At 40.1% G+C, this 20,696-nt stretch overlaps 1 protein-coding gene across 1 annotated transcript in view; it reads left to right on the top strand.

Annotated features, from left to right (window-relative positions):
* SMS (spermine synthase) overlaps window positions 1–14,704 on the top strand; it is a 154,763-nt gene extending 140,059 nt beyond the window's left edge. The window contains exon 11 of the mRNA XM_018562428.1: window positions 14,576–14,704. Coding sequence (XP_018417930.1) covers window positions 14,576–14,615 — 40 coding nt within the window. The 3' untranslated portion in view covers window positions 14,616–14,704. The remainder of the gene's footprint in view (window positions 1–14,575) is intronic.
* Window positions 14,705–20,696: the final 5,992 nt, after the last annotated feature.

Here is a 20,696-nt window from a genome sequence, read left to right as displayed (position 1 = left end):
CGCATTGCGGCCGGAACGCACTGGTTCGCATTCCGGCCGGCTCACTTTGTTTTGGGGCAGGAGGGGGCATGGCGTTGCATTGAACTCAATGGCACTGCAGCCACTCCCTCCGGCCGCGCAGCGATTGGCTTGACCTGAACGCGTGGCACATCAGTACCTGCGTTCCGGTCTGGTGCAGTCAGAAAAAGTAGTCCTGTGCATTCCTTACTAGAGGAATTCTGTGTGCTGATTGACAACACTCATGCAAATTGTTCTCTCTCCCAATACGCTTTATTCAACAGTATCCTTCTTTTAAAAATGGGCTGTCCCCGATGTTGATGCAGCTATTTCCCACTTGAATAAGTCTCTAATGGTTTCGGTAGGCTATAATCAGGGACCTAGGTTTGGAGATTTCTGGTCTGGAAATGTTAAGAAGGCTAGATCTCTTTTCTGGGGCTTTACGTTTGTGTAGACACTCTGGTTGATACTTACTGATGTCAGTACAGATGTGTAGACTTCTGAGGCTGAAATACTGGTCAGTGGAACCTGCTTGCAAAGTGTTTGGAGATGATTCCATTCACTGGGGAACTTCTCTTTGGTGAAGGCTTGGATGCCTTTTTCAAGAAGGTAACGTGGGAAGAACACCATGTTACTTAGCAAACAGAAGTCCAGGATTCCTCAGATTAACACTGCTAAAAGAATGTCCTTTTGGCCTTCAAGTTCTACGTTTTCCAAACCTAAACTGAGTTCCCAGACTGAATGCAAACCTTTGTCTTCCAAGCCCAACAAGCCAAGACCTAAATCTTTTCAAGTTTCAGGTGAGGGGTGTGTAGTAATGTTTGCAGAAAATTGGGTCCCCAAACTGCAGGATTGTTGGGTTCATTAAATAGCGTTCAAGGGTTACAAACTAGAGTTTCTATCGGTTGCCCCATCTCAAATCATGCCCTCCAATCTTCCTAAGTCTCCGTTAAGTGCAGAAGCACATCAAAAGCTCTTCATTAGCTTCCGAGTTCAGGGTTTTTTACTCCTGTTCCCTTGACTGGAAGATTCTAGGGGATTTATTCTAACTTTGTTACGGCTCCCAAGCAGGATGGGAGAATTCATCCTATTTTAGACCTAAGGAACTTAAATTCATGTTATTTTGCGGGTTATTTTACGAGTTATTTTAGTTCTCCCCTTTGGACTTGCTACTGTTTCCTGTGCCTTTACTAAGGTGTTGGCCCCAGTATTAGCCCTGTTGCATTCTCAGGGAATTTATGTTGTGAGTCATGTGGGCGATCTTTTCTTAAAGGCTCAGTCTTCAGTCTCCGTTACATCCTTCAATAAGGTTTTTAATGGGAGTAATCGTTTCAGTTCTTGAGACAGTCCTCTTTGCTCCTTTCCATTCAGGACCACTTCAAAGGAACATTCTAGCATCGGGGAACAGATAGTTTCTAACTCTAGATCTCCTCATACGTTTGGCTCCAAATGCAAGGATTTCAATAAGCTGGTGGCTGATGAGTCCAGCACTAAAGTTAGGCAGACCCTTTTAGTCAAGTTCAAATATCTGACACTACTTTCTTTATTGCTAACACATTATTCTCTGTAGCAAAACATAAGATTTTTGACTTAACTGTTAAATCCTTTCTTGTAGTCCAGTACAGGGTACAGAAATTATGATGAATGGGTTATATAGCTGTACCTTCAGGTGATTGGACATTGTCCAGAGCAGTTTGAAGCCTATAACGCCTACCCCTACCACCAATCCTGAGTTCTTTGCAGGCAATAAACCAAAGATGGACAAAGAGGTGAGGGTTCTGTGTCCTGTACTGTACTACAAGAAAAGGATTTTTACAGATAAGTCAAAAATCATACGTTCTTGTTCATACAGTACAGGACACAGAAATCATGATGAATGGGACATCCAAAAGCAATCAGAAGGGAGGTGGTACCGGATAACAGCCATCGGTGAGTACAGTACAGTACACTATAGAAGACCTATTCTTTCGTATGTGTATGTAAATTTTAGTTTGATCTCTGTAAACAAGGCGGTACTTTTAGTGACTGAATAAGAATACACAGTTAAATATGTGGAAAGGAGACTAGAGCTTTACTTGCTGGCCAGAAATAGAACCGCAAAATACTATTTACTATTTAATAATATTTACCGAGCTAAAAAAAAATTCTGAAAAATACGTATACAAAATCACTATACATTCCAATCCTCATGGTTTCAGAATGTGTGTCTCACACAGGTATGACAGAAAGTCCATGGTCCCATCGCACTCCTGACCGCTAAAATCCCTCAGAAGAGCGGGTGCTGCGGTAGTCAACCGGTGGCAGCCGTAACAATCAAATGCAGGATCAGAGACACCGGCACTCCAAATTGGCAAGTTAACGTCTATTTATTGATGTGCAGCATGACAAAAGATAAAACAAACGTTTCGGGGGCCACAGAGGATCCCCTTCATCAGGCAAAGCATACAGTGTAAGTGCACAAGAGGTGACTGATATATAGCACCAACCCTAATCAAGACAGCCAATCACAAGCACCCAGTCTGACCCCATGACGTCATCATTGGCGTCACATTCCCACCAGTTTCACACTGCATGGAGATGACATATTGCATGAAAGTGACACATAATAAAGTGCAACCATAATAAATACAACCTGTATAATCCAATGCAAAGGGGTACCTCAGATCGGCCTTAGACCGGGAGCCCGTTCACCGCAGAATAAGAATACTCATCGGACAGGTGCGTCAGCGTGCCGTAAAACTGAGCCGCACACGGAAATCGGTGGGTACCGGCTACACAATCGGATGCCGAAAGAGCAGCGGGACGTCACCGTACATCTATATCTGGTATAGGGAGGGGGGCCCCAGGTGAGGCAGAACAGGAGCCACCTCATAGGAAATTGCATCAGTCGCAGCGGATTAGTCGAGCGCAGTGGGTCACGCCCACACCAAGGTTGTCCAGGTTACCAATGACACAAAAGGGAGAACCCGCATACGGAAATCAGTATGTACCGGCTACGTCATCAAGGTAACGGCGGGACGCCAATGCGCGTGCAGAGCCCGCAGCACTGCATAGTATACAATACCGGCTTCAGGATGTAAACGAGCAGGGAGTAAAAATTAATGTAAGAAATGGCTGAAAATGTGTCAAGGACGAGCCGCCAGGAGTAAAAATTATTGTAAGAAATGGCTAAAACATGTGTCATGAGTAAAACAATATATCCTTAAATCAATAGGAATTCTCCAGAAAATATCTAGCTCTAAATGATAGATTGCATGAGACATGGGGTTGCGTTTTAGCCAAATCATAAAACGCAAATAGCTTCTGTAGATGCATCAAACATCCAAAAATTATGCTGATCAATCCATAGAGATAAACAATCGATCCAAATGCATGTAGATGAATACAAACGCACAAAATGCATGTGCAATGATAAGCTTACAGCCCCTAGGTTTCCCATGAAATCATGATTATAAAGTACATAAGAGTATTACAGAATTTTTGAAGAAAACACTAGTTCATAAAATATACACATGATTTATAGAACTAAACTATTCAATCATGGATGCTCCATCACAGACCCAATCGCCATCTATAATACAATGTATAAGGGGCAGGAAGGTAGACCCTGGTACATCAAACCTAATCCCGGGTGTTTACATCAGAGTTCCATTTCGATATAAAAATAGATCAAAAAGGGGGATAAGATCAAACAAATTATGAGCGGCATGCTCGAATTACCTTAATAAAGGAATACCCTGTATTATGGCATGCCGCAGAGACTAAAAACTCACAGTTACCTAATGCAGGAACAAGGGCCTAATGGTGATCACAGGGGGTGGTCGTGCATGGTCAGGAAAACCCAGTGTGAGTAAATACCATAGAAAAATGTGAAATTAAAAAACGTGCTGTGGAAAAAACACCCACAGACACGTGGCTGGAGTAGTTTTTTTTATATATATATGAATGACAAAGAATGAACCACTGTTTTTTTTATTACTAAGAGTGTTTTTTCTAGCGTTCAGGTAAGAAACATGATAGACTGAGGCTGGTGTTGAGACCACACAGGTATGACATGCAAAGCAGAAAATTTCAACTGGGCTTTGATTTTGGCTTCATTGGCAATTGTTTCTTTAAGGGCTTTCATGTTTTTCTGTGACACACACCTCTCTTAAAGTAGATGTAAACCCTAACTAAATCACTAAATGCAATTTTATTAATTTTACATTATTCAATGCTTGCATTCACCTTTTTTCAGCCTTTGTTGCATCCTAATGTTGATTATCTCCTGCAGCCTCTTTACACCCACTAACAGACTACATGTACTAAAGCCATGGCTGCATGGAATTTCTCAGGGTGGGTTTCCTGATGGTCACGACATTTGCCCATTCTTTTCATTCAGAAGCCTGTGTGACAGGTTGACAAGTTAACCAGTACAATTGGGTTACTGGGACAGAGTGTGGTCACCTTATAAAAGGATGTGCCTGAACAAGGAGATTTGCCAGGTTTTATTCTAATGAAGACTGCAGATTTTTTTTAAAATATGAAAATGACTTTTGAAATTACATTAACATGTTAAGTTTGTATGAGGATGATCTAGTGATTGAGTTTCAATATACTTTATTGAAAAAGACTGACGGGCTTGTAAATGCAAAGATCATTGGTGGGCACCATCCCACAATAACTATGTATCATCTTGGCAGTTTTAAACATTTGTGTGCGACGTCATATAGACAGATATGTGGCCAAGCATGAGTGGTGAGAGATCTACCAATACTTGACTGGTTTTATGCACTACTAAACTCTTCTGCAAAATTTCTCCTCAAAACTTGTTCCATTTCCTGTGAAGAGTACATAGATGCTTAGAAATCATGCTATGCTTAACCACTCCAAGACCAGGTGTTTAGACCCCCTTCCTGGCCAGGCCATTTTTCAGTATTCAGCGCTGCGATACTTTGACTGACGTTTATTCCGTCATGCAACGCTGTACTGAAATGAATTTTACACCATTTTTTGGGGACAGATAGAGCTTTATTTTGGTGGTTGTCTGAGCGGACGCCTAGAGACGCCCGCTCAGATCTAGAGAGATCCTGGCCGGCCGCTTTTTTACTACGGCCGGCCCGGAGGCAGTTAAAGCAGCCAAAAACAAAAAACTATTAGTCCATTGAAAGGAAAAATTAAAAAAAACAATCTTTACTGCAAAACTCGTCTTCTAAGAAGACCTATGCCCCGCAGTACTTCTTCCCCAACAAAAGATGCCCTCAGTCTTCCAGGATGAACAACGGTCAGCATTTTTAACCTACTTCCTCTGAGCCCTGGACACCATGGGGCCACTGCCAGCTAGTGATTGGACAGTGAACCAGAAGCAGCACAGCAATGAGCTCATTTCTCTTTTATTGTGCTTTCTCCTTCTATCAGCATGCTCCTTGTTAGCACATGAACTAATCGTCATCTTGTGCTGCATCTTGCTCTCCCACTCAGCTCTGCTGTAAAGTAACTACAGGATTCCAAGCCGACTTCAGGTATTTATAGTGCTTGAATTAAAACATTTAATGATGCATTAATGAATACAGAGCAAAAATCGTTTTTGCCTTTTCCATCTGAATACAGTTCAGATGTATTCCCTTTGCAAAATATCAGCTCATTTACAGCAGCCATAAGGATATCTTATAGTGGACCTTTACCCCTTTGGCTAAAAATCACATCAGCAGTCAGCTCTGCATGCTGATATGAAATAATTTTACATTAATTTAACATATTTTCATTTTACTTACAATTTCTTGTTTTCTACTTGTTCTTTTTGGCAACAGTGATGTAATTGTGCCCAAGCGTTGCATCCTGTGAGGGTTACAACAGCAGTGCATTGCTGGGAAATCTCATCTGTAATCTCACGCGATCTCAGGAAAATAAATTTTCCTCCTCTGAGATTATGTGCACTGTCACATGTAATAGTCACATGTTCCATGAAGTAAAGGGAAATGGATTCATCTGCCCTTAGTAAAAATGGCCACTGTAAGAATAGTGGGGGGGAAAGGAAAAACAAGGTATGCAAAGAATACAAAGCCAGCAATTATCTAGAAGTATGTGTTTGTAGATTGTCATTAGTAAACATTTCTAAAGGTGCCTTTGTTTTTATTTTAAAGATCTGGGTAAAGTTCCTGTTTAAAACTTACACTTAGCAATGCTGGTTTAAACTCCCATGTCTTTCCTTTGGCTGCAATTGTTTTTTTTTTTTTAATACAGTACCTTAATCTCCAAAGTTTTACTTTGAACTCTTGTGCATTTGTTAGCCAAGTTTTTCTCCCACAGCTCTTACTCTTTTACTCTGCCAACTGACACCACAGGTTTTTAAGAGTTAAAAGGGGCTCTAGAGTTTTGTTGTCACACAAGAACTTTGGCGGTAAGAAACCCTGATCAGTGAGGTCTTCCCAATCACTACAGCAGTTATTGAGCAGGTAGGAAGGCTACACCCAGTTTGTAGCTAGAGAAACAAGACTTCAAAGTGTGTGTGTGCAGAGCCGAGAACTTTGTCATCTCCGTTCACCAGAATCCCCCGAAAAATTGAGCCCCTTTGCATTGACGGACCTTTAAACTCCTTGGCGGTATTCCTGAGTGTGGCTTGGGGTTAATTTTCATTACCAAAAGTGGTAACCCCGAGCCACACAGAGCACCACACTTAACCTTGTCCATTAACCCGCTGTGTCCTCCGGCTGATGCCGGCATCTGTCTTCCGGGTTCCGTCCCTTGCGAGCGTACACGTCACAGGGGGGCGGAACCAGGGGCAAATTTAAACGTAAAAAAAATAAAGACAAATAGCGAAAAAATCAGACCGCCAGGGAGGTTGGAAAAAAAAAGCCAAGAAGTAGAATTCTCACTGTAGTTCTCAGAAGTGTCTTTTTTAATCTATTTAAGAAAACAATGTTAAACTATCTGTCTTATGTTTCCTTTCAGCTGTAATGTCTTACAGAAAAGAAAACCTTCATACAGAATGTGTTGACATATTACATAGGATTAAACACATTTGGCTGCAGGCAGTTTATATAATCCTAACAGTCAAAGACAACATCCCTTTTTTTGCAAAACTTTCCTTGAAAAGGATCATTAACTGTGAAGTTTATCAGATTGCCATTGACCTACATAATGCAGCAGACAACATCTGCTTAACATGTATCTGGCAGCGCTTTGCTAAAAATTTACAGTATGTAACAATTTGTTTCGTACTTACATGTTCTCACTATACATAGACAAGCAGACTCAAAGGGATGTATTTGTAAAGCAACAATATGATCTTATTCCTTTAAAAAAAAAAAATCACAATATGCTTTTTGATTGCTTGATATGAATGGGCAAAGCTCCGATCATATTAATGGATAGAAGAAAAAAAAGTATCAGGAGGAAGAGAGCCTGATCATAGATCTATCAAAGATTTTATGAAGTAGTAAAACCATACAGGTTATGGTGAGAAGGGACTAAAGGAATCAAAAAGCGCTCCAGCCAAATTGGTACAAAGCACAGTAAAGCCTTCTTAAAGTGGGTGTAGATGGCTTAAACACAAAAAACAGAAAATCACTTGATTTGACTGTCCATTATATTCAGGAAGCTGCGGCATCTGATAGGATACTGCCACTTTTCAGCCGATAATTTGCCCAACCACTGCTCGAATTATGACCGATTCAGCATCAATCAGCTAAAACTTAAGACATCTATGCCCAGCTTTAGAACCAAAGGTGTCCATATGTCTCATTCCAGCACATAGCCCAAAAATAAAATAATTATTCCTCCATTTTGAAGATAGTGGGCAGAATCCTGCAAATCATTTAAGGAATGCTATGGGGAAAAACAGCTCAGAATGTACATGAGCCCTCAATGTGACTTTCCCTAAAAAAAATAAAATTTATTGAACAAAGAGCTCTCTGCAAAGAAGAAATGTAATGCTTATGGCACCCACTGCCCACGCTGCTGATCTGGGAGTGTTGAGTTCCTGGTCCCCTAATGCTGGCTGTTATGCCACTTCAGGACAGCGACACTACTCTAACCACTGAGTTAGGCTTTTTTATGTTAACTGCATGCATTATAAGAAATGTTTAAGTGTAAAACCTAATTTTTTTACCTGCTCCCCTGACAATGCCTTACTTTACTTTTCTCTCCAGTTTTTCCTTCCAAGGCATCATTCTCTCACTGGCTGTGTGAGCAAGGTGCTGTTTCCTCGCTGGCAAGGTAGATTCTGCAGCATTGCCAACAACAAGGGAGCAACTTCACTTGTCCAGCCAGCAAGGGAACGATAACATGGGGGCAGATTAGTAATTTATCTGCCCTTCCTAGTAAGTGTGACACGGTACTTACTATTCTAAGCACCCGTTACATTGTTATAGTCTGTAGATGGCTTTTTCAGGCTACAGATTGACATTTCAACTGTCAGAATTATTCCTTTGCTACTCCCAGGAGATAGAAAAAATGGAAAGGAATTATTTGCACATTTGTGTGATGTGCACTATATCTAGTGCCTAGGATGTGCAATTACTTTTTAATTAAAAAAAGTGCATATGTATATATGAGCCACCCTCTTTTTTTGATGTGCACATGTTTTTTGATGTGCACATGTAGTGCACATGTTTGTGATTTAAATAAGGTAGTCTAGACTAGTCAAATAAAAAGGAGCCTCAAATTTGATATAATTTTATTTTGGATTTCTTTTGATATGTTTAGTGACAGCCTACTTTGAAGTAGATGAAGAATTATTGGTAGCAAACCTGCTTTAGTGAGGATGTATTGCGTGTTTGTTTTTGTCTTCAATGCCCGGTGGGTTTAATGTTTATTTTTGAAGGACTTGTTCACCCTGTGTTAAAAATTGCAACATTAGTCTAAATCTGTCTTAGCATGAACACAAATGACCCTGACTAGACAGCGACAAGAAGAACAAAATGACAGCAAAATAGATAATATTGAATGTCATGGACATAGCCAGTTCATCTTGTCTATTTTCTAGTGATTGTGATAGACACAAGCCTTTCTTATCTTTACAAGACCCTTGTTCCTTCATTCATGTTTGCACAGTTCGTATTGCATTATTTATAGCCTTTGTATCCTGGAAGCACAAGGACATATCTTGCAAAACTGGCTGTAAGGGTAGATGTCGGCTAACAGTTTTGTTTGTCTCTGTGGTAGATTAGGAAGACTGATGGCAAAAAGGAGAAGGGACAGCCAATAATTTTGTTAGCTAGATGGTATTCCTGAACCAATGAGTATGTACCTGCAACAATTACTAGACTGGCATAGTGTGCCAAAATCAGCATTGTCTGCAAAAGTCAGATATATAATAATGATATTAAATATATCATTGAAAACCATTTAGTTAATACTATCAAGAAGTCTATCTTAGCAACAACCCTCTCAGCAAATCCAGGGGCGTCACCATCTGCTTCCATTCATCTATTCCTTTCACTGCCTCCGGAATGGAGACGGATGAGGAAGGTAGATATGTTTTCGTTAAGGGCACTCTTTTCTCCAAAAATTCACCTTTGCTAATGTATACTTTCCCAATCAAAACCAGATACCTACCTTACTCTCCATCCTAGACAAATTAGAAGATTTTTCAGATAGCATATTGATCTTAGGGGGTGATTTTAACTTCACAATTGACCCCTCACTAGATTCCTCTACTGGGAAATTCCATATCCCCCTCTCTTCCCTTAACAAACTAAAAAAGAAGTTACACGGCCTCCAACTGATCGACATTTGGAGAATCCTTCATCCCTCTACAAGGGATTATACCTTCTATTCTCACCCACACAAGACGCATAGCAGAATTGACCTTTTTCTTCATATTTCACCACTCACTCACCTGGAGTCCCAAAGCCTCTATTGACTCGCAAATTTGGTCTGGTCACTACCCTATTTCCCTTTCTATCCCGGGCACTGCGAAGAATACCCCTACTTGGCACCTCAACGAATACCTTCTTCAGGATCCAACTACGGTTGGGACAGTACAACGCACAATCTCAGACTTCATCCTCATACATGCTCAAGACCTACCAACTCGATGGGAAGCCCTCAAATGCCTCCTCAGAGGTACCCTCATGTCACATGGCTCCCGACTGAAAAAAAGAAAAATCGGCGGCTCTACACTCCTATGAAGTGATTCTCTCTTTAGAAACCAGACATAAATCCAATAACGACTCGATTCTCCTTCAAACACTTACCCAAAAACGTGCACAACTTTGTTTAGTTCTAGCTCAAGCTGATCTAAAACATAGAGACTCTTTTAAGAGATCCTTTTACGAACATGGCGACAAATGCAGCCGCATGGTCGCCCGCTCGATCTGCACAAAACGAACTAGAACGTTTATCCCCAAAATAATTTCCGCCTCCTCCCAGTTGGTCCACAACCCAGAACTCATCGCGAAGGCCTTTCACTCCTATTACTCGGACCTATAGAATCTACACACGCAACCCTCAACATCTTCCACCCCTCCGACACATTCTGATATACACCATTACATCCAATCTACCCCTCTCCCAACTTTATCTAAAGACGCCAAAATAGCCATCAGCCACCCCTTCACCCAAGAAGAAATATTAGGTGCTATTCTAAACCTTAAACCCGGCAAAAGTCCAGGTCCAGATGGATACACTGGCTCCTTCTATAAACATTTCAAAGACTCACTGACCCCTATTCTCAAGCAGACCTTTAACTCCATCTCCAGTGACTGTAAATTCACCCCTCAATCCCAAGAAGCCCACATCACTTATACTAAAAGCCGACAAGTATCCTTCCCTCTGTTCCAGCTATAGACCTATATTGTTAATCAATGTTGACATGAAAATATTTGCTAAGCTCCTCGCTAACAGACTGGGACAATATATACCCTCCCTGATCCACCGGGAACAGGTTGGATTCATCCCCTATAGCGAAGCTAGGGATAATACAATAAAAACCCTGACTTTACTCCAACATATTAGATCCCGAAAGATTCCTCTATGCCTTCTCTCAGTCGACGCAGAGAAGGCTTTTGATCGCCTAAATTGGGACTTTCTCTTCAACACCCTTGAACAAATTGGCACCCCTTCCACTTTCCTCTCACACATCAAAGCCCTATACCATTGCCCCATTGCCAGAGTTCACGTCAACGGCCTTCTATCAGAACCCATCCACATACATAATGGTACCCGCCAAGAATGTCCTCTGTCACCGTATCTATATGTTCTTGCTATGGAACACCTTGCAGAGGCCATTAGACTGAACCCATCCATACAAGGGATCCCCATTGCAAATGACAAACATAAAATGAGTCTCTATGCAGACGATTTACTCCTATATGTTAAAAATCCCAGAACTGCTTTCCCATCCCTCCTAGAAGAATTTCGCAAATTTAATAAAGTCAGCTATTTCAAAGTTAACCTACATAAAACCGAAGCTCTTAACATCTCTCTACCTTCTACTGAGGCTTCGCAGCTGCAAAACCAGTTTCCTTTCCCATGGCAAAGCCATCATATTAAGTACTTGGGGATTCTTATACCCCCCAGCCTTGAAGACTTATACAAACTTAACTATCTACCCCTGCTACACAGGGGTAGATAGTTAAATTTGTGGCTCCTTTAAACATTCCTGGCTGGGCCGTATGTCTCTTTTTAAAATGGATGTCCTACCCCGATTCCTCTACCTCTTCCAAACCATACCTATCCCTCTTCCCGCCTCCTTCTTTAAACAACTGAAGTCCTCTCTCCTCAAATACATCTGGGCACATAAACCAGCTAGATTACGATACTCAATTCTCATCTGCAGTAGGGAATCTGGGGGACTAGGGCTACCGGACTTACAACACTGCCACAGAGCATCTCTCTTGACTCATATAGATCGTGCTTTCCACATTGAACACAAGCTCTGGGTAGCCTTGGAGGCCAACATCTCTCCACTCTTGCCATTTTCCCTACCTTGGATTCTACCCTCCCTTAGACCACGCGCACATCACCTACCATTCTGCATTCCTCCTTTTATTGAAGATCTGGGACACTCTTTTGAAAGATGGCAGGGTCTCGCGATACATAGGCCCAATGACCCCTATCAAAGGCAATCCCTCCTTTCCTCCGGGGAACTCCTCATTCCTAAAATGGACGGTATTGCGACCTTCCCCTTTTTCTACAGCTCTCTCAACCACTGGCCTCAAACCTCTACTTGACCTAATACCTGAAGGGGGTTCATACCCGGGGCAATGGCTCCAATATTTCCAACTGAGAAACTTTTACCTCTCTTCATCCTCCCGTTCTGACCTTCATTATACCCCGACCTCCTTTGAGGCCCTCTGCCTAGCCCTCCCACTCATGCCATTTCCTTACTTTACCCATTACTGATCTCTCTGCAGTCTCCTCCTCGTCCATACTTTGTGAAGGCTTGGGAACGCGATTTAGCTCAGGAACTTTCCGACGACGAAATCAAAACTGCATTCATCTTCACGCACAAAATATCCCTAGCTACCTTAGTACAAGAGACGAGCTACAAACTCCTGACGAGATGGTATCGTTGTCCCAGTCTCCTACAACGCATCTTCCCTGGCTCTCCCTCAGTCTGCTGGAGATGTTCCTCACAAGATGGTACTCTCTTCCACATTTGGTGGACCTGTCCACAGATCACACCCTTCTGGGATCACGTTTTTGAGATCTACAGACAGATCACAGGTTCCCCCCTCACTCCCTCTCCCAAAGTCGCCCTTCTTTCCATTTTCCCATGCTCTATCTCCCACTTTAAAAAAGACCTACTCCGCTTCTTCGTATTGCACGATAGACACATTATTTGATACCATATGGACGCCCTGGCTTTAGTATATGAATTCAGATCACTTCAAATCGCTTTGAAATTACTATGAGACAAACTGTCGCCCCCTCCACATTCTGGAATGCAAATATTGATATTTAAAAAGGTGAGCCATTGCTTAATCCATGAGCCTTCTCCTCTCTCTTTCTACTCCCTCTTCTATAATGTTGCATATAACGGGTCTTGTCCACCCACCTATACCCTTGTTAAATGTATTTGTTGTTTACAACATTCAAACCTAATAAAAATGTATTATTTAAAAAAAAAAAGAAAACCATTTAGTTATATTAGGTAAGTGCAAAATTGTATCTGTTGATATTTTTTAGAAATTTTGTACGCTTATAACGTCTTATGCTCTCTACCTGTGATGCACTCTTATTAATCAGCATTGTGTCCTGTTCTGCCTGTGGACTACAGACATGCCCCTACTTTATTGCAAATAGGAAAAAGGGAGGTGTTTTTAAATCCTATTTTAGTTTGACAGCACTGTTCCTTGATTGATCCTGTATAATGACTAAGGGTTATCACCCTAGGACAGGAATTGTATTACTAACATGATCACAAGGTAAAAATAAAGCAAAAAAAGCCAGAAAAAAGAAAACTAATGCAGCCACCATATCTAAGGACTAGTAAACTACTGTATTTATTTATTTTTGTTGTTGGTTTTAGGTACACTTTAAAGACATGATGCCCAATACTTGGCACACATGCAGCCTGCCGGCTCTTCCTGTGTGGCCCACCCCATCCTGGGCAGGGTCTGCCACCTGTCAGGACCAGGTGTGTATAGGAGTGTCAGCAGGATGTCGGGGGCTGGGACCCTCTCTTTGTTTTTTAATCTAGAAACATAATCAAGTACTGTCAGGCAGAGTAATCTCCAACTAACAGTAAAATTATAGTCCCAGCTGAACATCATCAGAGAGAGCGTCGCAGGAGCAAGTGATCTGGTAAGTAAACCCTTCCACTGACCACTAGTGTGGGTTAACAGCACTGCCGCTGACCACCAATGTGGGAAGTGCGTTTTCTACAGTGTGCATTAAAAATACAGCAGGAAATTCTTAGGCTTTGAGGTGCGTTAGTGCTAATTAGTTTTGAATGGGCTGTTTAATTTGACACATTGTCCTTCCAAGACATGAAAATATGCTGGTTTTGTGTGGCCCTCTGGAAGTGTCTGCAGAAGTACTTTAGGCCCTCTATAATTTTCAAGTTGACCACCACTGCTTTGTAGGCTATTCATATAACTTTATAAGTGAAAGTTGGTGACATGCATATTCTAGTGCCATAGGTTCTTCACTCCAATTATAATGGACAACAAATATAATAATATACATATTAAAATAGAAAAATGGACAATAAATATAATGGACAACAAATTATTCGCTAATGTAGAAAATTACAGATATGATCTCTTTGATATCTTTTTTTCTGTTATGTTACTCATTTAACACTGCTGTTTGATTTTTTTCCAGCATATCAGTCCTACAGAGGACTATGATATAAACCACTGCACATCATGTCAGATTTACCATATGTTCTGCTTTTATTCATATTCAACTTTAAATTGATATATAGCAGAGCTGTATAATAAGATGTCAAGATGGTAGAAAAGGACAATTAAATGCTGTATTTTAAATGATATGTTACTTTGTAAGATCCTGTTTTTTCCAGAAAGGGTCTTCATTAACACCTGGAAATAATTTTTAATAGGTCCATGAACATGACTATTAGTTACCTGCTTATGTAATGGTCTGCTGGATGTCATCTTTCCTTTTCCTTAACAAATATGTCCTACAGATGGATGTTTTACACAGTATGGAAGAAGAGCCGTTCCTGAACATGCACATGATCAAATTCTTCCGCACTGCATGGAGCATATTAGGCTTGGCACCTGCTGCATGTAGACATTGTGAAAACCTTAAAATATACCCTGTAGATAATCCTAAGAAAAACTAGTAACAGTGTATGTGCAGGTTTACGATATTATTTAAGTTTGGAATGAAAAAAAGAGTGAATTTTAAGAATTTTTTTTTATGAACAGCTTTATGTTACTTTAATATTGTATTTTTTGTGTTATTTTGTGTTTTGTTTTTGAAAGTCAACATGGAGATTGTCAGCATGCTGTAAGCTGCTCAATGCACTGAACCTAAAGAATGTGATTTTTTTTTTTTTTTTTTTTAAAGAAAAATGGTGTGTGAATAGATACCTAGCCTTCACAGATGGCCATCAAAAACTATATTCTGTGGGAAAAATGCATATGTTATTTAAATTGTCATTACCAGTTTCACATTTACTGGTAGTTCAGATTTGTTCTTTTACATTTTTAAAATAATTTTGAACTTCATTTTAAAAAATCACAATAACGATAATCTGTGCTACTTGCAACATGATTGCAAGTATATCTGACATGGTATCTTCCTGCTGGTTTTTAGTTCTACAGCTTGATAAACCATAGCAGTTATCTAGCAAAGCATTTGTTTTATCACTACAGCAGTTTATTAACTCCTACCTTTTCTGAAGATCAAAGAACATTCTCCACCTAAAAGGATTTTGCACAGATCAAGGAAATAAAAGATTTTCTAAGAATTACGTTTTCTGCTTTTACCAAGATTTGCAGGCACTTGGATATTTATCTTCTGAATTTCCACCTGCTCTGTGGAGAATCATCTGGCACAATTTCTGCACTGCAGGCAGGTAGTGGAGCTAATGAATGGATGAACTTCACAGCAGCAACATTTAATAGATCATTTTCTAGCCTGTCTGACTTCCTTTGCTTTTACCAAGACCATTTTGTCAGATAAAGTTTACTTGTGTTGCCCCAGCTCTGTTTGGTGTTAGGTACAATATCCCAGCCAGTGTTAACCTCACTGCAAGCTACCCAGTCCACCCAGTAGCTGACATATTTTTGCACCATCGTCTGTTTTACTAGGCCCACACCTTCAGTGATCCATAAAACTGCAGTGATCCCACTGGCTGCTCGGAAAAAAAAAAAAAAAAGCTTGATTTCCCCATCTACGCTGTTGTACTCTGGCACTATTAACACCAAATCAGGCTATTGTATTCTAACAGCTGCGCATGTGCCGCTTTCAGAATACCAGAACAGTGACTCCAGCTGCAGTCACTGTTTAGGTGGGGATTTTTGTTGCATGGAGGGATGCAGACAGGGCCACATACTGCTTGCATTTTGAGTCCTGCTCGAGCAGTGTACGAGTATAGTCAGCTTAAGTTAGTGCATCACTACCAAAATAGGCAGATGTTTGCATACAGAGATGTGCTTGTGTAGTAGATATGGCTAATTATTAAACAGATTCTCCTAACATAACTATATTTAATAAAAACTACTCTAACCCATCCTCCCTAGCCTCCTGAAATAATGTAGATTAAGCACCCCCACTCTAGGTTCTAGTTATCCTGGTCAGCTGTCTAATATGTCTCTGGTAGAAGTGCTGTTCAGTACTGGCAACTAGAGTTGTTTTTAATTAAATATACACCTGGCCACACCTGCGCATTCAGCCCTCATAGACTTGTATGGGGCCATACAATGCTAGGAGTACAGCTTCATAAAAATGCTTTTGAAAAGACAAAGATATGGTCCTTAATTTATGAATAAAACTTTATCACAGCCTAGAAAAAATAGTTTTATTTTCCAGTTAATCCAAAAACTGTATGCAAATAACACATGTCTTAGTAAACAATATAGCATGTCAGTAGCATATTCCTTTCTGCATTACATTGGTGCTGTGGAATGGTATGGGTACGCAGCCTTTGGTGCTTCCATTTCAAACTTGGAGGGTGGGTGGCTACTTTTGTTCCCCATGGTGCCTGTGTGTGTTGCAAAGTAGCCACCGCTCCAAGCTCACTCCTGTGATGAGCTATAATGTCAGTACAAATTAGTAAACTAAATGTGAGATTGTAGTCCATCACTGGAGCAAGCTTATAGTAGTGGCTACTTTGCAACACACAAAGGAAGCATGGGGAACAAAAGAAATAAAGGACAGTGTCAGCGTGAATTCATTCTACTGCTTTTCCAGCAGTAAGGTTTGAAAAATATTTAGGGAAAGCACTTTGTTTTGGCTTATGGAAGACTCTCAATAGGAGGGCAATCTTTGTTTAAAATCTGGAATAACAGCTTTTAGACCCTTTCAAAGTTTATCTATAGATTATAGACTGTATAGGCTGCCCAGTCCACAGTGCGAAAAGATTGCATGCTGGGTAAGATAACTGCTAAGCATTAAGCAAAGTTGAACCATACACTGTCTTAGAACAATTTAACTCCACTAAATTCTCTCAAACCCTGCTTGATTCAGGCCATACATTACAGCCACTGGGTGAAAACACTTTTCAGAACCCTTTCGCTACATTTTGACACTGTTGTGCTGAAATATAGCCCATTAGGACTTTAGAAAAAAATCTTAAGACATTTCCATTTCTGCACAATATCCATTTTACAGAATAGACACACACCTGTCTACCAAGAGTAATGTGTTCAGATTTGTGTGTAGAATATTTTGAAAAGCATTATGCTAACTAGACTCTATTGTAATATTTAAAGAAGTCAAATCTTCTGCTGTGTGTCTGACTTCTTGAAAGATTTATTTTCTAAAATGAAGTTAATAGCACAAACATGCTAATGTCAGTAAGACATTTTGCTTCATTTAGTTTGACTTGCACTAAACTGATCAAAGTTTATATTTCGTTAGTTGTGTTCTGTAGCAACACATTTCTGCTATGGGCTTCATATTTTTGACTGATAACTTGAGGCTTATTTACTTAATATGTCATAGGCTTATTTTTTCAATTTAGTATTAAAGCTTCAAACTCTTGCAGGTAGCATGAGTGAAAAATAGGTAGTGTTTTTCTTATTTAATGATAGTTTTGGGTGTATGTCTTTATGTGTATGTGTTTTTGTAGAGTTTTAAAATAACACCAAGATTGACTTGACAAAATGTGGAAACAAGCAAACTTGGATAATTGGGCCAACAGGCCATGCCATGCAGACTTTGCCTGTCAATGTAAATGTGCAACAGTAATGGGTATTTTTTGGCCAAATCCTTAAGATAGCCATATCCTTGAGTTTTATGGTTTGCATCATTTAAAAGATTTTGTTATACATGGGTATAATGTAATCTTATATACCTGGAAGTTTGACTCCCGCTCTTAGCTTCCAGATTTTAGAGACATTATAAATGCACACCAAAGTCCACTGCTATATTATTGTCTAATGCACAGAGTTACCTAATATGTTAGAGCTCTCAAAGGAAGGATAATAATAATGAAACCATTATTTTGAATGGAAGAAACACACAGAAATCCGTGGGGGCTTCAGGACCTCTTCATATAAATTAAAATTACAAAATGTTTTCAATGAGCATCACTGTCACTGGCTTTGTGTCATATGGTATAGGTGGGAGTGACCTATACCCATTTTGACAATCTTTGTGATTTTTGCAGGAGCTTTAGTACAGATTTTCTTCATATGCAGCGATATTGAAGCGCCTATTGATTTAAAAGTAATTTCTCCCACTCTGTACATGGAACTTAAGACAGTGGTGGTCTTTTGTGTGAATTTATAGTGAAGGCTTAAATGAATTTCGTAAGTGGTATGTAGTTATAATATGTGGGACACCTTATGTTTTAAAATGTCATTTGTTTAACTACTGCACTGTGCATTTACAGGGAAAATGGAAACCACATGTGTGCAGCCATATATTCCAAGCATGACCACCTGTAGACATAAATGGGCACCTTAAAAGCAAGGTTTAGCTTTATATTAAAAGAATGATACTTTGTTAGGGTGTGTAAACTGTAATATATATATATATACAGAAATATATATATCACAACAATTCTTCAGGGAAATGTTAGATCACATCCAGTACAGCTTCAAATCCAAATTTCTTTATTGGCTAGCCTTTATAAAATGCCCCAGTCTGCCCATTTTTGAGGATCATCCACAATTCTTGCCTACCCCTGCTAGTTATCTGCCTGTAAATAGGATGCTAAGGTTTCTTGAGATGCACCTTAAGTCCTCTGTTGGATACTTATAAGGCACAGAGAGGAGATTTTATTTAGCATGGCCCCTCAGGAATCTGCCTTGCTTGCTTTTAGTGATAAAGGAATTGGTTTGAAAACCAGACACATTGGTGAGTTTCAGATATTTGATTCTCCTAAGTGTGTGCATGAAGATTTGTCTAATCTGTGGTGGATCATATAGCTGTTGAAATGTGATTGCCAAAATCCCTAAATTACATGATTCTCCAATTGTAAAGACTCACTTATCATAGGCCAATCAAAAATTGGTGAATTGTTAATCCCTCTAATTCAATCAACAATACAACTTTTACCTAGATGCAAGCCTTACAATTAATTTGCCTGTTGGCGATGGGAAACTTTGAGAAAATCAACTTTTATTTGCTAATACCTAGGGCTAGTTCACACCTGACGCAGTAGTGATGCAGTCCGTTCCGTTTTGCAGCTGCATCAAAAACACATCACAATGCTTTCCTATGGTATTTCTAGTGCTCTCTTCACACCAGTGCAGTCCATTCCAATGCAGCCAGAAAAAAAATACTGCTTGGCCTATGTTAGCTGCATCAGATCGTGACGAAATGCATCGGAACGCACCTGAAATCCCATTTTAAACACACACAAAAAAAAGTGCATCAATTGTGGTAAAATTGTGGCAAAATGTATCACGACAGAGCTGTGCAGATGCACGTGGTTCTGATGCAGTTCTGGTGTGAACTAGCCCTTAGTCTGCTGTCAGATGACACAAATGCCTTTTATTATCCCCTGAACAAAAGCTTGACGTTCCATTATCCGTTTGCACTAATGTTGACTTTAAAATTGGAATGGCCATAGTATTCTAATGAATTTCATGATGACCTCAGAAGAAAGGAAAGTTTTTACAGGGTAAATAAAAGAATGGCTGTACTACAACATAATTAGAAATGCTTGAGCTTATGGTGATAGGAGCACACTGGAGTGATTTTATATGTTCTCACAGAATGAAGTGTTTTTTCATTATGTTGATTATTCTCAAACACAAATATACTTCTAAAGTGGACCGGTTGCTGCAGGTGGTGGCAGACATTTTGTGTATTAAATCAATATTTAGCTTGTCTGTTCATTAAAAACTTGCAAAAACATTGTATTTGGGGTTCAGCTTTAGAGTGGAAAAAAAATTGGTGGCACATAGAGTTTTGGGCAGAAGAGGGCTCCATATGTGTACTCAGCTTTACCTATCCAGTAGCAGTTGTTTTCTAATTGTGTCTGGGGTTCATGCACAGTGCACTGTGTGCTTTTGGCATCTGTTCAGCCAAATATTGGGACTATATATTCAGCCCGCATACAGTATGTGTAGGAACAAAATCATCAATGGATGGCCAATGGCCAAAGAAAGAAGATGCTAATTGAAAGGAGCAGTGGAGAAGATGACAGTCAGCAACTAGGAGCTCAGACCTTGAATCATTGAAGGAGGATAAGTTAAGAGCTGTGTATACTTGTACATTATGGCAAGTCCTTGGGACTGACGATGGCTGAGTTGCACCTTAATTTCATTTGAACAGCAGTAGCTTGGGGCTTTATTCACATGGACTTCAACTTGTATAAGAGCAGTGTGTACAACAAGCTTTTGCAAACTTCAAGCAGCTTTGTTGAAATATTTAGAGAACTCTTCAGTTCCACTTTGGGAATGTTAAACACAAGTCTTCTAACCTGAACAAGTTTACAGCATGTATGCACATGCAGAGACCTGATCCTGGGAGGGTCAAGTGCAGCTGTAATTGCATTCAGCCATCTGTACATCACTGTGACAGAACATGGGTATGGGCTGATCCAAACCAATACATGCATGCAGGTCTGGATGCACGCACATGGACACTTAGGCTGCATCCAAATGCATGCATCTGGACCTACA

The sequence above is a fragment of the Nanorana parkeri genome, unplaced genomic scaffold (assembly GCF_000935625.1).
Source record: "Nanorana parkeri isolate BGI_ZX_2015 unplaced genomic scaffold, ASM93562v1 scaffold577, whole genome shotgun sequence".
NCBI classification, from domain to species: Eukaryota; Metazoa; Chordata; class Amphibia; order Anura; family Dicroglossidae; genus Nanorana; species Nanorana parkeri.
This window is presented reverse-complemented; position numbering and strand designations above follow the sequence as displayed.